General features: G+C 37.8%; 2 protein-coding genes and 1 long non-coding RNA gene across 10 annotated transcripts in view; 1 reads left to right on the top strand and 2 right to left on the bottom strand.

The window, feature by feature from the left end:
• Positions 1 to 479: 479 nt before the first annotated feature.
• On the bottom strand, positions 480 to 11,427 carry LOC148743619 (uncharacterized). 7 transcript variants are annotated; one of them, XM_088728534.1, is made up of 14 exons: positions 11,393 to 11,427; positions 9,529 to 9,633; positions 7,978 to 8,328; positions 7,413 to 7,520; positions 6,467 to 6,550; positions 5,314 to 5,565; positions 4,197 to 4,353; positions 3,565 to 3,615; positions 2,861 to 3,041; positions 2,686 to 2,721; positions 2,158 to 2,212; positions 1,524 to 1,728; positions 1,032 to 1,102; positions 480 to 554 (listed from the first exon to the last, which is right to left on the bottom strand). In XM_088728534.1, the coding sequence occupies exons 3-12, from the start codon at positions 8,035 to 8,037 to the stop codon at positions 1,618 to 1,620; spliced, it is 1,095 nt and encodes a 364-aa protein (XP_088584660.1). In that variant the 5' UTR covers positions 8,038 to 8,328; positions 9,529 to 9,633; positions 11,393 to 11,427; the 3' UTR covers positions 480 to 554; positions 1,032 to 1,102; positions 1,524 to 1,617. The 7 variants fall into 7 exon arrangements, with proteins under 7 accessions (XP_088584660.1, XP_088584655.1, XP_088584670.1 ...); XM_088728529.1 differs by lacking the exon at positions 480 to 554 and having other exon boundaries at positions 957 to 1,102; XM_088728544.1 differs by lacking the exon at positions 480 to 554 and having other exon boundaries at positions 957 to 1,102; positions 1,524 to 2,045.
• A 1,319-nt stretch (positions 11,428 to 12,746) lies between these two features.
• LOC148743620 (uncharacterized) lies at positions 12,747 to 15,301 on the bottom strand. 2 transcript variants are annotated; one of them, XR_015990009.1, is made up of 3 exons: positions 15,117 to 15,301; positions 14,369 to 14,560; positions 12,747 to 12,879 (listed from the first exon to the last, which is right to left on the bottom strand). It is a non-coding gene; the product is annotated as an uncharacterized LOC148743620 (long non-coding RNA). The 2 variants fall into 2 exon arrangements; XR_015990013.1 differs by lacking the exon at positions 12,747 to 12,879 and adding an exon at positions 12,957 to 13,177.
• A 103-nt stretch (positions 15,302 to 15,404) lies between these two features.
• Positions 15,405 to 15,539, top strand: part of LOC148743621 (serine/threonine-protein kinase Nek11-like) — a 3,745-nt gene continuing 3,610 nt past the window's right edge. Inside the window, exon 1 of the mRNA XM_088728596.1 lies at positions 15,405 to 15,472. The gene's annotated coding sequence lies outside the window, so the exon portion shown is untranslated. The remainder of the gene's footprint in view (positions 15,473 to 15,539) is intronic.

Consider the following 15,539-nt stretch of genomic DNA (forward strand, 5'->3'; position numbering starts at 1 on the left):
TGCTACTTCAATTGTCATCTTTGGGTCAAGCACCAAAGATGGCACACAAATCATAACAAAGATTGATGGACAAAACATTTTTCATACAATCTGCCATCCTTATAACTCGGGAAACTCTGAATGACTCATGCACAACATACTTCAAGCAAATGATTATCAGGACGGCATCCACACAGGATTGAAACTTTCTCTTCCAACTCTCTGGCTAAGGATGCTATTGATTCACAATACTCTTCATCAATAGGCTGACCAAGAAGAACTCCTCTCCATCTTCCAAGCCAAGAACCTTCAAGTTTCTCCAAAAGGTTCTAAAGAAATGATCATAATTATTACAATTTAGACTTTCAGTTATGTCATAGGAGAGGATACACATTCATGGCTCGTGAGAGTTGAAATGCTGATCACCTTCATTCTCCTGTCAAGCCTTGTCCTTAGTGTCCACCACTCGGTTGTGTTGTTAATATTCATGCTTTTGATGCTGTCGTTATGTCTGTAAATTCCTCCAATACACGAGACTGGAACAGCTTTGAAAGATCCACAACAACTTTGTCTCCCTTTACAAAATAAATTGTTTCAGTCAATAGTTAATTAGGTTAATTTACTTCGCCAACCCTGTTCTTGTGCTTTTATCATTACTTACAGACTTTCTAGTGGTTAAATGAGAAATTATCTACTAGTAAGCGCAGGTTACCCCCACTGTTTTGTCAGATATCCAGACAGTTTGCTCAGACGTATTTCTAGTGATCTTCTAGAATAAAGAGGTATTGTGAGAATTCAGTGTTTTACCCAAAAACCCCTCATGGTGACCTTGGACAAAGCTTACACCTGCACTACAGAATCTCAACTGACTGTAAGCTACTACCTCCTCCAACATAGAGGTGAAAGGTCCACTCTCCCTAAATACAACAAAAGAGTAACCGCAATATAACCAAGTTGTTACAAACACATCGACATACAGTGCAATCCTTGTTCTGTGCTTCTCCAGATGTTGTGTTAATCTTAACCACAGCAGGATCACAGTCAGCCCTTACCCTGCAGATCAGCAGTTCTCTGTCCTTGCTTACTGGATGTGTGAAGGTTTCCAAAGTACAAACAGTCCACTCTAGAAAACAATAATTCTAATTTCTTACCTTGTCAATATCACACTATAGGATTATTGCCAAAATTCATTATTTGCTCAACGTAACAAATTAAATTTCAGTTCTACTTGTCAAAGGAACTAAAAATTCATGGCAAATGTAATCATCAGTTCTATGTGTAGCATGAGCTGAAGAATTGGGAAGAGTCAAATGAGGTGGTCTGGTAACAAAAAGTTTTTAACAAAGTCATTTTGCTTAAAGAATTATGTTAAATTAGTGATAATTACATTTCGCTAGAAAAAAATATTCTCCTGTTATAAGAGTCACACTGTTCTACAAACCAATCCTGAGAAAGTTGAACAGTTAAACACTTTCTTTGAAGCTGGTTTGGCTGCATAACACAGCTGAAAGCTCGCTATTGCTTGTAAAATAACTATAATGTACCTTTAGGCATGTTCTGCAATAGGGAAATTTCTTCAGGAGTGAAGAGACCGTGTTTGTATCTCTCAGTTGCACACAAGGAAAACTTCATGATGTTTCAAGTCTTGACCAGGGCAGCCAGTTTTTGGTGAGCAGTATTAGTTGAAGAGTCATCAAATGACAAGGAGGAAAGACGTTCTGCAAGCTTCACCAGATCTCCTTTGTTTTCCTAACAGACAAAAAGGAAATAACAAAATAAAGAGAAATCTACTTGTAGATTTATTAAGTTCCCTGCTCTGGCATCCCATGTTCTAGTTCCCTGTTGACATCCCATGTCTTACAGTAGTTCCCTGTTCTGGCATCCATGTTCTAGTTCCCTGTTCTGTAATCCCCTGTTCTGGCAGCCATGTTCTAGTTCCTTGTTCTGGCATCAAAGGTTCTAGTTCCTTGTTTTTGCATCCCATATAAAGGAGCAGATAAACTTTGAGTCACTTAGTGCCACAGTAATTGGGGATACCAGTAAACACGGAGAGTTGTGTGCCATGTCTAAGAGGTAAAAGCATCCAACTGGTTTTCACAAGGTCACGAAAAATCTCTCTCTTTTGTATACATAACAAATAGAAGTCTATCAAATGCAACAGTAGCTACAAGTACTCACAAGCAAAGGTGTTATCATATATACCAAAGGTTTAGAAAAATCCTTTGCTATTCTCCTAAAATAACAAAACCACAGGGATTCAATTGAAAATATCCCTGGTCACTAGTCAGTGAAGTCATCTTTAATTAATTTGAGTTGAAACTTCAACTTAAATTAACAAAAAGGATGTAAACTTTGCCATTATCTTTGTAGTCTAGATGAGTCTTCTAAAAACTATTTCCAAATTAATCTTTAGAGGTAAACAATTCCCCCTTGGCATCTTTACTATAGCTAAGATATCTTGCTCTATGGGGACATAAGAAGTTGAAATGAAATTTGTTTATACATTTGCCGTAATTGCAAAAAAAAAAAAAAAAAGAAAAAAAAAATTTGAAAAATAACTGTTTTGCTGGTTTGGACAAGGCAAATTTACCAATTACCAGCAGATTAATTCAATGTTGAATTCACATCAGGGGAATAAAACAAAAGAAATTAACCCTTCATTTTCAGCACAACTTCATGTTCAGCAAACAATTTTTAAGATCTTACTTTATTCTCTTTCCTGTTCTGGTAACAGCTTGATGTCTAAGAGTAACAGACAAGGACAGTTAATATTATCCTCAAAATTCTCTCATCTAAAATTTTGGATTGATGCTCCTTGACTTTCTGATCTAGTGTGGGTCCAAAAGTTTAACAGAGCTTTTACTAAACATTAATAAATCACCTGTATGGTAGGCAAAATTGCCTTGCTAGTGCAACACCATCCACAAACTGCCTCAAAGCTTCCCTCACAGCTCCCTGATGAGCATACAGCTGACCAACTTGTAACAGGGATGAGAGCAAGTCATTTAGGATTGACAAACTAGAAAGGTTTTGGCCAGAACTTTCTGATGCGGCTAGCAAATCTGCACAAACAAAAGGAATAGATGCCAAAATATGTGATTAAAAGTTTAATAATAAAACAGAAGAAAACTCTCCCATGTTTCAGGCCAGTTTGATTGCACTTTTCTCTATATTTTAATCAGGATAATAACACATCCAATTACAAGCACAACTCTATCTCAAAGCCTGAATTAGGATTGCAAGGTATTGCCAACCACATGATTTAGGTATATATTATCAGGGGCTTCATTAATGTTTTCTGCAGGAGGGAAACTGGTTTTCACAGGCAGGCAAAACTCTTTGAACTGAACTTCTTTATAAGATAAACTTTCCTCCAGACCGTCAAATCAGGTGGGCAAAACCGTCCTCACAACCGGTCAATTTGCCCGGTGCCTGGCCCTTAATGAAACTCCTGTATTATCCCAGTCATCAGAACACATTGTCCCTAGTAGAAGCTCATAGAAATCAGGGGCACTACTTTGCAAGCAGGGCTCTGCAGAATTGTGTCAAGAATAAAAGGAAACAAAAATTCCTCAATCACCTTACCCAACAAATTTTCCTTTTGCTTGTGTATCTGTTTGCCAGTACAAAACGCATCTAAACCAAAGATTTCTTCAGCCATTTGTGTTAGTTTATGAAGTGCATCCATAGCCCATTCCAGGAGTCAGTGAACCAAGTAGAGGATCTCAACAATGATAATACTAAAAAAAATAACTGTCACCTGGGAATTACTCATAAACTCATGAATTGATTCACTGATCAAAAATTATCTGGTTGAACAGACTGTTTTGTTGGTACTAAGTCTGCCTAAATTTTCACAGGTCACTTGGCGACGGTTTATGAAAACAATGAAATAAAAAATCAATATTGGGGAGCTGGGATTGGGCGGTGGTGAGGTCACTCGCCTCCCATTAGTTCAATTCTTGGACCTGGTGTCACATGTGGGTTGAGTTTGTTGTTAGTTTTCTTCCTTACTCCAAGGATCTTTCTAGGGGTCTCCAAAAACAAACACTCCAAATTCCAATTAGACCTAGTATCAGTGGACAAGAAGAGCCATCTTATGGAATATCCACTGCTAAATTCCCATTTCCATTATGAAAAAGTTACTGAATAACTGTGGAGAAGAGTAGATCTAAGTTTTGGAAAGAGGAATTTCCAAAGAAGAAGAGTGAACTTACCAACTATTATCTTAAATTTGTGGATTGTGGGTGGGAGCATTGCATATTCACAGCAAATTGATTTCCATCTGGCTTTCAACAGGTGGGACTTGTAACTCTTGTGTGTGAAGACTTCACTCTGCAGTGCTTCCTTCAGGGAGACCTCCCCTTCCGAATACTAAACATTAATCAATGAAAACCACGACTGACACACACATCACAAACTGAACAATCCCGTGTTTACACGTACTGACTATTATAGACCTGTTTAATTGGTATTTCCTCCTATACCGTATATTGTATAATATACATGAAAAAATTTCTCAGTTCTGATTGGTTAAGATGAACGCAGTTCTCAGTTAATTCAGTGCAGAAGAGAGTTAATTCAGTACAGAAGAGGGTTAATTCAGTGCAAAGAAAGAAACAAACCAGACATTCTGATTGGTCAGAATAATTGGTCAATGTCAATGTCAAGGTCAATGTCACTTGCAGGATTTCAATAAATAATTTTTGCATGTGATGCATGCGCTTTTCTTCCGCGTAGTTATGAGAAGCTACCTCGTATTTTTTCATGTATATTATTAATACATAATCACATGATTTTCTCGTGCAATTTGGAATAAATAATCACTTGTAAATGTTTTCAAAGATCACAAATTGCACTCACCCTATGGGCTCATGCAATTTTGTTAGTCTTTGAAAAAATTTACTCGTGCTTATTTATTCCAAATTGCACTCAAAATCATGTAATTACTATACAAATTGGATTTCCCAGCTGCTCTCAGAGGCTAGCTGGCCCACAGTTTCCTTGCCTAAAGCTATTCCAAGTTCTTCAGCACAAAGAAAAATCACCAACATGGAGCTAGAGTACCACGTATACATGTATGCCTGCATGATGAATGCTTGTTTAACCCTTTGACTCCCATGTCAGAGACCAAGACAGGAATTCTCCTTACAACATCAGTACAATGTCAAGCAGACAAGTGAGGAGAATAAAGAAAAAAATCAATTGTAGAGGATTATTTAGTTAATCCAATACCAAATTTTCCAAACTTACATCACGAGAAGTGTTTGGCAGACAGTAAGTAGAGTTAGTTAAAGCAGTGATAGGGTTAATAATGATTTTGATTTTTCATACCTTTCCTGTGACTAGCAAATAGTGACTCTTGGCCAACAAGAACTGAACCCATGAAGTACTGCAGGGCTCAAATCTATCAACCAGGTTACTTGTATGAGACAGAATAATTGAAGCATGTGACAAGTCCAGAATGTCACACAATGAGTGAACAGCATCACTTAGGGCACACAATCCATTATCCAGCATATCTTTGGTACCAACTGACTGGGATATACTGGCAGCCATGCAAAGAGCACTAGCTTTTTTTAAGGGCTGCAAGAAAACAATTCATTCATTGAATGAATAAGGGGGGTAAGATTCTGATGGGAAACTGTTGTAAATTAAAATAGTAAATAGTCTTTATTTCACTGATAAAATACATATCAAGTGTTACATATAAAGTGTAATGGGCTAAAATGTGTATTAATTACTTACAGCTAAGTTATGCTTAAAACCAAGTCTATTAATAAAAGCATTTTTAAAACGCTCAGTATTACAAAGCGGATATAAATTATTGGCTTAACTTGCCTAAGCCTAAGGGTAGCAGAGTTAATCCTGGGAAGGGAGTGGTGCAATGGAAGATGTTCCCACACGCTTAATTTTTTGAAGATACCCATATGTTGTGCTGCATCAGATGGGGCAGATGGGGGGGGGGGGGGTGGAATTATAAGTACATATAATTTGGTTTCATCAGCTGAGTTGATAATGTACATGCCAATCGGATGCTGAAAACAATTTCTGAAGCTGATGTTTCAAGTATTAACCCTTCACCATTTGCTCTGATAAAGGGCTTAACCTTGGAATATCAGCTTTAGAAATTCTTTGCTGCGGCCAATTAATATTTATTAACCCAGTTGATACAACCAAATTATCTCAATGTGCAGAAACTACATTATTCATTACACCACTGATAACAAAGGCAAGGATCCTCACTGTATAAAATTTACCAGTCGAGATAAAAAAGACCTGACTGGAGAAAATCATTCTTTTCTGTTGAGTGATAGCCTTTTCCTTCAAATACTTAAATCTCTTAAAACTGCTGTCATTTCTTGTACCGAAACATTTTTTTTAACATTTCTATTGCCATGGTCATGTTGTGACAGGACTGCATGAACAGTTAATTGCCTGTGGGAAATCCAAATCGTCACCAATGAAAGTACGTAGCAGGTTTCACCTGTTTTAAAAGCCCAAACATTTCAGCAGTGATAAGCAAGTAATGATATGTCTCTTCAGGATTAATAAGATGGTCCAGGTCAACCTAGAACATAAAAAAAAAATTCAGTGAGAATAACATTCATGCAAGATTAAATGTATTGTATACAGTGGGAGATGCAGTAACCCAATGGTTAGTATGCTGCACTGCGGGTCAAGAGGTCTGGGTTTGAGAACTGGCTGGGTCATTTTGCTGTGTCCACTTGGGCAAAACACAGCTTTCTTTTCTATCACGTGCCTCTCTGTAACCAGGAGTACAGATAAAAAGCCTGCCAAGTGATAAAATGCTGGGGGAAGGGGATAACCTTGCAATGGACTAGCATCCCATCTTGGGGGAGTAGTAATACGCCTAGTTGCTTAGCCCTTTAACTCCCAGAAATGATTTAAACATGTATCTTCTCCCTTTAAAGCCCATACATGATTCAACAGGTAATGAGAATACTTGAACTTATCATGTAGAAGTTGTTCTCTTGATCTAACACCAAATTCTTATAACTTATTTACAAGGAAATGTGTAGCAGCTAGAGGGGAGAATTATAGTGATTAGGTCTTGGGATTTAAAGGGTGAATTCAATGGAAACCAGGATAACCTCGGGCTGGGTGGGCACTCTGTTTGAGTGCAGACTTAGCACAGCATTTAAATTTTAGTAATCCATAAATCTTTAATGGCACATCTTTCAAATTGTTTAAGTACCTATCGTAAAACGTCTGAAAGTATCAAAAGCTGATACCTATTTAGTTCTCACAACAAATTCCCCATGAAAGAAAACTGTTCTTGGAATTTTACAGTTTCACTTGTTTTCAAATAAAGAATTCTCACTGCCAGTGAAAAAATATTAATGTTTTGGAAATTAAAGTAAAAAAATATATTACATAGCCCTAAAATGCTTTTTCCAGGAAACATTTACCTTTCCACTGGTGTCTTGTTGTAGTGATTTGGTCCTTAGTGACGTCCACATTTCCAAAGCTGCACAAAGTGATTCCATAAATGGTTGCTCCAGGCAGATATCTTCTATCTGAAAAGTTACACCAACATTTCATTTGACAGTCTGATATTTTGAGGGAATGAGGTGCTTTTGGGGATGCACCGGAGGTGCAATGTCAGGGCCCCTTTCCCTTCGGAACGGTCCTCCATGTACACGTACAGGTACAGTATGTTGTTGTTGTAGAAAAACTGACTACAAAATTCATGTCTATTGTAAAACAGGCACATGACATTTCATCAAAGACAACAATTTGTTCCTGAAAATGTGTTGAACAAGGAACAATATAAAATCTGTATAAGTAATGTTCACTCTAGACTTCAAGTTAACTCAAATCAACTTCTTGCCCCAGTGCGTCTCTTTGTTGGAGGCACACTCAGTGGCCTAACAGATAGCCTGCAGCCAGCATGACCTCAAGAAATCCAAATTTGAGACCTGGGTGGGTCATCAAATTGTCAGATCAGATCTTAATCAAAAAAGTTTCCAGTACTTTCCTCTTCTCCTTCATAACTGTCAGAAAGCTCTGGCCTTGCTGAAGTTGCTCTCTCATTTACTGCATCTTTGTGCTCAAGCAAAGCCTGCCATAAATATGCAGCACCAAGTCTACCCAGCAAACGTGAATGCATGTTTTTCTCCTCATCCTGACTATCTGTTGAGTCCAATAACTGCTCTAGAGTCTCCCCAGCTTCTTGACAGTACTGCGGTGCAGATCTAAAGAAACTCAGCTACTATTAGTGTCGAGCCCTGCAGTGTCTGCTCATCGCAGGTCTAGGTTTCTTTTGATGCAGATTTGATGTACTTGAAAGGGATCAATTTTTTTTGTCCCTGCCCATCAAGGTGTCTGCTGAGTAAAGATTCATTTTAATAAAAGTAACTGACAGTTTGAATGACCAACTTTGTCCTTTCAATAAGAAGATGATAAAAATTCTTCACAATTAATAGGAGACTTGGTCAATCCATGGTTACCATGCTGAACTCCAATTTAAGAGGACTGTTTTGGAGTCCTAACCAAGGCCACTGTGTTTTGTTCTCAGGCAACCCACTCTAGTTTCATACTGACCCTTTCCAACCATGAGTATGGATTGGTAATAGCAACTTAAATGCTGTGGATTTACAAGCAAGGGCTCGAAATTAATGGTAACCCATTGACCAATGGTTAGTAATTTTCAACGTTTGGTTACTAAAAATTTGTCCAACTAACCCGACATGGTGAGTAAAATTTTCTAACATATTTAACCATCAGTAGACCTCAGGGCAAAGAGCACGTAGGCCCGACTCTCAGAGGAATACTTAGAATACTCAAGTTGTTAAGTCAACTTTAACTCTTTTTAGAGAATGCTGTAGATGTACTGTTCTTGACTAATCATGGTAAACAAGAGGGAAATAAAATAGGTGGATAATTGTCTACGTTTTTGAGGTCAGTATGCAATTTCAGCTACTCTTTAATTTGTCCTAGTTGTTATTATCAAAATGTTCAATATTTGAGATATCGTAACTTGTGAGCTTGGATACCAAACTTTATTATTTGGTTAGTAAAAAAGATGTCTACTAACCCGAAGGGTTAGTGATCCAAAAATTAAATTGGAGCCCTGCCTGCCATGGACTAACATCCTGTCCAACAGCACTAGGCCTTTCAGGCTGGTAGCTAAGAAGTTAGGCTACTGGCTGAAATTTCAAGTGAGGTGGCTCAAAGGCGGTGAACAATTGTAAGTATACAATGAAATATATGAAGTTCATATATTTTGAACTGCGGTATTAGATACGCATGATGCACAATCCTCGCAGTAGATAGCGCTATTGCTTAAATACACTGTAGCGCTATTGCTTAAATAGCGCTATCTACTGCGAGGATCGTGCATCATACGTATCTCATACCACAGTTCAAAATATATGAACTACAGCAATTTGCTCTACTGCTGTGTCATAGCTGAAAAAGTTTGGAACAATTCAATGAAACATTTTGGCAGGTACAGTTGTACTTCACTTATGAAAGGGGAAACCATAAGAAGAAGTCAGAATGTAAAAGAAAGTATTTTGTTACCTTTTGGTCTTGTAACAAGCAAGCTCTTCCTGCAAAACAAAACAGAGCTGGCTTCCTTCTACATCTTTTGCATCTTCTTGCTCTGCAAATGCACTGCATAGGGTTCTGAGAAGAAAAAAGAACCAAGAAATTTCTTCAGACAGTTTCCAATTTACTCAATCTTACTTTAATTATGTAAACAACAACAAACATATGAAACATATGTGTGAACTGCGGTTATGAGACGTATACGAGAACGATCCTTCGCAGTAAAGCACTATTTGAGCAATAGTGAAAATCAGACCTGAAAAAAATTTCAAGCCTGTACGGGACTCGAACCACTGACCTCTGCGATACTAGTGCAGCGCTCTACCAATTGAGCTAACAAGCCAACTGGGAGCAGGCCATCAAATTAATTCGATATAAACCCGTAGATGATAAATCAAACAACAACAAACATATGAAACATATGTGTGAACTGCGGTTATGAGACGTATACGAGAACGATCCTTCGCAGTAAAGCACTATTTGAGCAATAGTGAAAATCAGACCTGAAAAAAATTTCAGGCCTGTACGGGACTCGAACCACTGACCTCTGCGATACTAGTGCAGCGCTCTACCAATTGAGCTAACAAGCCAACTGGGAGCAGGCCATCAAATTAATTCGATATAAACCCGGCCTGCTCCCAGTTGCCTTGTTAGCTCAATTGGTAGAGCGCTGCACTAGTATCGCAGAGGTCAGTGGTTCGAGTCCCGTACAGGCCTGAAATTTTTTTCAGGTCTGATTTTCACTATTGCTCAAATAGTGCTTTACTGCGAAGGATCGTTCTCGTATACGTCTCATAACCGCAGTTCACACATATGTTTCATATGTTTGTTGTTGTTTGATTTATCATCTACGGGTTTATATCGAATTAATTTGATGGCCTGCTCCCAGTTGGCTTGTTAGCTCAATTGGTAGAGCGCTGCACTAGTATCGCAGAGGTCAGTGGTTCGAGTCCCGTACAGGCTTGAAATTTTTTTCAGGTCTGATTTTCACTATTGCTCAAATAGTGCTTTACTGCGAAGGATCGTTCTCGTATACGTCTCATAACCGCAGTTCACACATATGTTTCATATGTTTGTTGTTGTTTGATTTATCATCTACGGGTTTATATCGAATTAATTTGATGGCCTGCTCCCAGTTGGCTTGTTAGCTCAATGGGTAGAGCGCTGCACTAGTATCGCAGAGGTCAGTGGTTCGAGTCCCGTACAGGCCTGAAATTTTTTTCAGGTCTGATTTTCACTATTGCTCAAATAGTGCTTTACTGCGAAGGATCGTTCTCGTATACGTTTAATTATGTAATTCTTCAACACCATAATGATTATATCATTTTGTCTTTTTTTATCACTATGCCTTATCTCTCCAGAGTCAACCTTAAAAATATTAGAATTCCCCCCATTTTTTTCTTCCCTCTTTAAATTAATCTGATCCTTTTGAAGCCTTGAATGAGCCAAAAACTAGGATTTTGGTGTATTGAGGTGAGGAATCTGCCACATTTCAACGGTTATGTTATGATAGTGCTTGAATAATTTTTATTCGCTTGCTGCAATGCATAAAAAACTCACTCCTCCCTTTTCTGATGCATTGCAACTTGTGAATAGAAATCGTTTGAGGGCACTTCCCATGGAATAATCTTTATATTTGCTGCATGTATGTATGTTCTGTTTGATTATGAAAACAACATGCATGTATGTGATCAAGTTTAAACAAATTAAAACCAATTTTCTGGAGTTCTTGTAACCTTTTTTTTACACATTATAATCTGACATCTGCTTAAAACTCATAAGCTTTAAGTTAATCGACATCAAAATACTAATATTTATTTTGAACTCTATTGCAAACCTGCATCTCTCAGACTGTTTTTCTCCCTCCTGTAGATCCTTCACCAGCTCATGTTTCACTGAGACCCATTGTCTGACTGGCTGTTTTAGGGTGTGGGCATCAGAGGCTGTTTTCAGTGCTACCAGGACCACAGTTGAAGCAGTCTTTAGTGCATCCCTGATTCTTCCGGCTCTTCTTTGACAGTCAACTAGCAAGGCATACTTTGTGAGTAGCTTCACCTGAAAAGTATTTTTCAAACATTGCCAAATAAACATTTTCAAAACTCACCATGTCATTGTTAGCCAAAATTAGACTTGTCATCAGCAACTTATTCTACATTCACCCTTTAACTCCCATGAGTGACCAAGACAGAATTTCTCCTTACTGTATCAACACTATATCAAACAGACAAGTAATGAGAATAAAGACAAATACCAATTGATAAAGGGATTATAAGTTAAGCTAATACCAAATTCTCCAAACTTAGATCATAGAAATTGTGAAGCAGACACTAAGGAGAATTATGAATGAAATCTTGGGAGTGAAAGAGTAATAAGTTTTCCCCTCTTACCCACTCTTGTTCCTATTCGGTTCATCGCAAACCTGTTTCATGTTTGTAGCCATAGCAAATTGACCTCATGAGCTAGAAGGCCTATCTTGTCACAGCTTATTTCAGTTTCAGAATCATGAACTGATTACGAGTGTTGGTGATTCCCCCCAGAAAGAATACCAGTTCATGAAAAGGTTACTCCCCTCTAGCGCTCCACACTAATGGTAGCCAACTAGCCACAGACTAGTGGAAATTCAGTTTTGGCTAGTGGTTTCTGATTTCCAACAGCCAGTTTGGCTAGTAAACAAACTAAAATTGCTGTAACATCTAAGATGTCACTGGCCACTTGGCTAGTAAGTTGAAAAGTTCAGCACAAAACTTTTTGTCAAAGTTTCCCTTAAAGTCTTGCAAAACCCCTTTATACTCCTGTGCTGGGTTGTTCTTTACTTCTACATGTGTTTAGCTACCAGTAATTAAGAAATTTGTCGAATTCTGGCAGTTGTTGACTGTATGAAAGGACCTTGTTCTAGCTTAGAACACCTGCTTCCCATAAGACAGTCTTGAAACAATACTTGAATGTAACATTTTCAGCGAGGAAAACTCTCATGTATAGGGTCAAACCATAGTTCAACTGAACTATTAATTATTTCAATAAACTTTAAATTATAGTACTTTCATCAATTGAACAGACTTTACCTCTTCAGCTTGGACAATGATTTTCTCTTCTGTTTCAGCTCCAAAGCTACAGATTTTTAACTCATCACAGGCAAGAGCCAGCAATGGCACTCCGTCAGTAAAACAGTCGCTTTGATAGGACACACAGCCTACATTGTAAACAGTACTACCCAGCCATCACAGCTCAGTAAGAGATAAAGGAATATCAGGGTCTTCAAGAGCATTGTGAATAACCTTGCTTGCTTGCTGTGCAACTGTAACACATTCTCTCAGAATGTGAATTCTGTGAAGAAAACAAAACTGTGAATCAAACACTGCACTTTGAATGACAACATACAGTTGTACTTCACCCATCACCTCTCACAAACTGACTAGTAACAAACAGTAGAATACTTTCCTTCCACAAGATAAGGAGTTCTATTTGACAATGGAGACCATCCATTTATTCGAAGAGAGAGTGAAGAGAGCCCCTTCTCCATTTTTCCACCATCATAGTTTTTCCAGGACTTGACCACTTGAATGAACTTGAGCAAGTCATTAGCATGACAAAAAGCCTGGTCAAACTGACCCTTAGATATGAGCTGAACAATAATCAAATAAGTTGTCTTGCCAAGTTGGTCCAGTGAAGGAATAAACTTGAGATATTTACCATTCTGAATAGATAATGTGTCGCTGAGCAACATACTCACTAAACAAAAATCCATAGAATTGTATATTAGTCAGTAATCATTTTAATTTTCACATTACTTCTAATGAAGGATAAGTATGAACTCTTACAAACAAAATTAACATTTTTCAACCATTTTAAGGAAGTTGTTCATTAGTATTTTACTACTACTAAAGTCAGTATTGTCGGTTCTCCAAAATGATCAGGGGTGTTCTAAGAAGGTATACAGGTGTATTGTTTCCCACTATCACACAACTAGAAACTATATTTCGTGTAGGAGACAAAAGTCATTTTGAGATTGATTATCAAAGATAAGAAATAAAAAAAATTCTGAGGTTTCTTCAAGTCTCTTTTTTATATTCAGATGCTTGGAGAGGAAGGGACAAAAAAAGTCATAAACATTCAGGGTTCTCCTTAAGTATTGGCCACCATTTTAGAACATAAAAAAAACTACCTTGATTTTGAGTTGTGAAAAAACAACAAATTTCCTGAACAAACAACTTCCTTGAAGGCCATTTTCGCATAAACATCCACAAAAATATTTAAGGTTAAATTACATTTTCATGCTGGTTGAGCACCCATTCAATCTCTACCTAGCTCATGTTTACCTAGCCAACCAACTATCATATCACTTTGCATATACTTCCAAACAAATGCATGAGATAGAATTTTAGAGCCCATACATTTTAAATAGATTAAGTACAAACCAACTCAATTGGGGGTAACTGGGTCTTTATTGCCTAAGACCATATGCGATGCTCCCCATGACAGGGAGGTAAATAGAAGAAAAGAAAGAAAAAAAATTTTTTGCAGATTTTTACAGAGAGAGGAAAACAGGAAGACCTGGAGAAAATACTCTTGGAGTGAGGACAAGAACCAAAAACTGAGTCAACCCACATCTCATGCCAAGTCCAGGAATTGAACGTGCATCACAACATGGAGGGGGGGGTGAGTCCTCTCACCCCTGTGCCATCCCCTCTCCCAGAAACAATACTTTGTGGGCAGCATGCCCCAAGATCCCAGAATGCATGCAACTAACCATATACTGGCTAATAGCCAATCCTTTTTGAAAACTCTGTACACTTATTTTGCAGCTCTCACTTACCTAAATTTGAGGAGTTTGTGATTTCATCAAGGTGCTTCCCTTTTGCTTTGACTTTTTTCAAAGTCTCAATAGCCCATCTCAGAAACTTGGTTGAAAACAATGTGTATTTTGACACAGATTCTTCTGCAACTTTGCAACCCAACTTGCTGCCATTTTTGGCATTCAAGGGTGATCGTAGCGGAGAAAGATAGTCTAAAAGAAAATTAGAGAATTGCTTCATAAACATAATCATGCCATCTTTCAAAATGTTGTTTCATGTACTCACAAAAATATTAAACAGATTTCGCCTTTTTTAACCCTTTGACTTGGGGGTGACTAGCATCTCATTTCTCCTTACAATGTCACCCCCAAAACACACATAATTTGAGAACATGAGAATAACGGAATTGATCACCAACGGAAATGATCACCGATGAAAGAAGCTCTTAATTGTTGAATTAATTCTACTTATTGTCAGTATCTTTGGAAATGTGTAAAGTTCAGTATGCAAAACAAGTGTATTACATGGGTAAAACATTCTCCCGTCGATGAAGGCAAACGAATACCCTTTCCATCGATCGTGCGCAATTATTTTTCAGAAGAATGGTATTCCACATTTACTAAAATTCAATCGATGGAAAGTCAACATCGTTTCCCTGTAGCTTGATGATAATCATAAAACTGCACAAAACTTTAAAAGCTATCATAAGCTTGCTTTAAGGAAACATAATTGCAAAACTGGTGTCTTCAAACAAATCGTTTGTTTCACCATTCAGAAGCGCCTTCAGAATTCTTTCCCCCTCCATGTATCCAAGAGGTCCGTTCCATCACAGGTTTTTCATCGTAATGGCTCTTGAAGGAGGTCCTCACGGAAACTTTAGTCGTGAGTTCCCGCTAGTATTGGTGAAACACCACTAATCAAATCAAAAATGGCGCCTTCTTTTTCACCGGTTAGGAGTCCATGTATGACCCCGTAAAATGTCCTGAGCTCGGTATATATTTGCAATGTATTCCAATGTATTCCAATGTATTCCAATGTATTCCCATACATGGACTACTAACCCAAAACTGGCTGTTCGGAATCAAAATTATCTTCGTTTGTCAGTCAACTCTTCCACACATCCGGTGAGAAAGAGTAACATACATTCACTTCCATAGCGTAGTAGATGTAAAAAAAAAAAAAAAAAACTGT

The sequence above is a fragment of the Stylophora pistillata genome, chromosome 1, assembly GCF_964205215.1.
Source record: "Stylophora pistillata chromosome 1, jaStyPist1.2, whole genome shotgun sequence".
In the NCBI taxonomy this organism is placed as follows: domain Eukaryota; kingdom Metazoa; phylum Cnidaria; class Anthozoa; order Scleractinia; family Pocilloporidae; genus Stylophora; species Stylophora pistillata.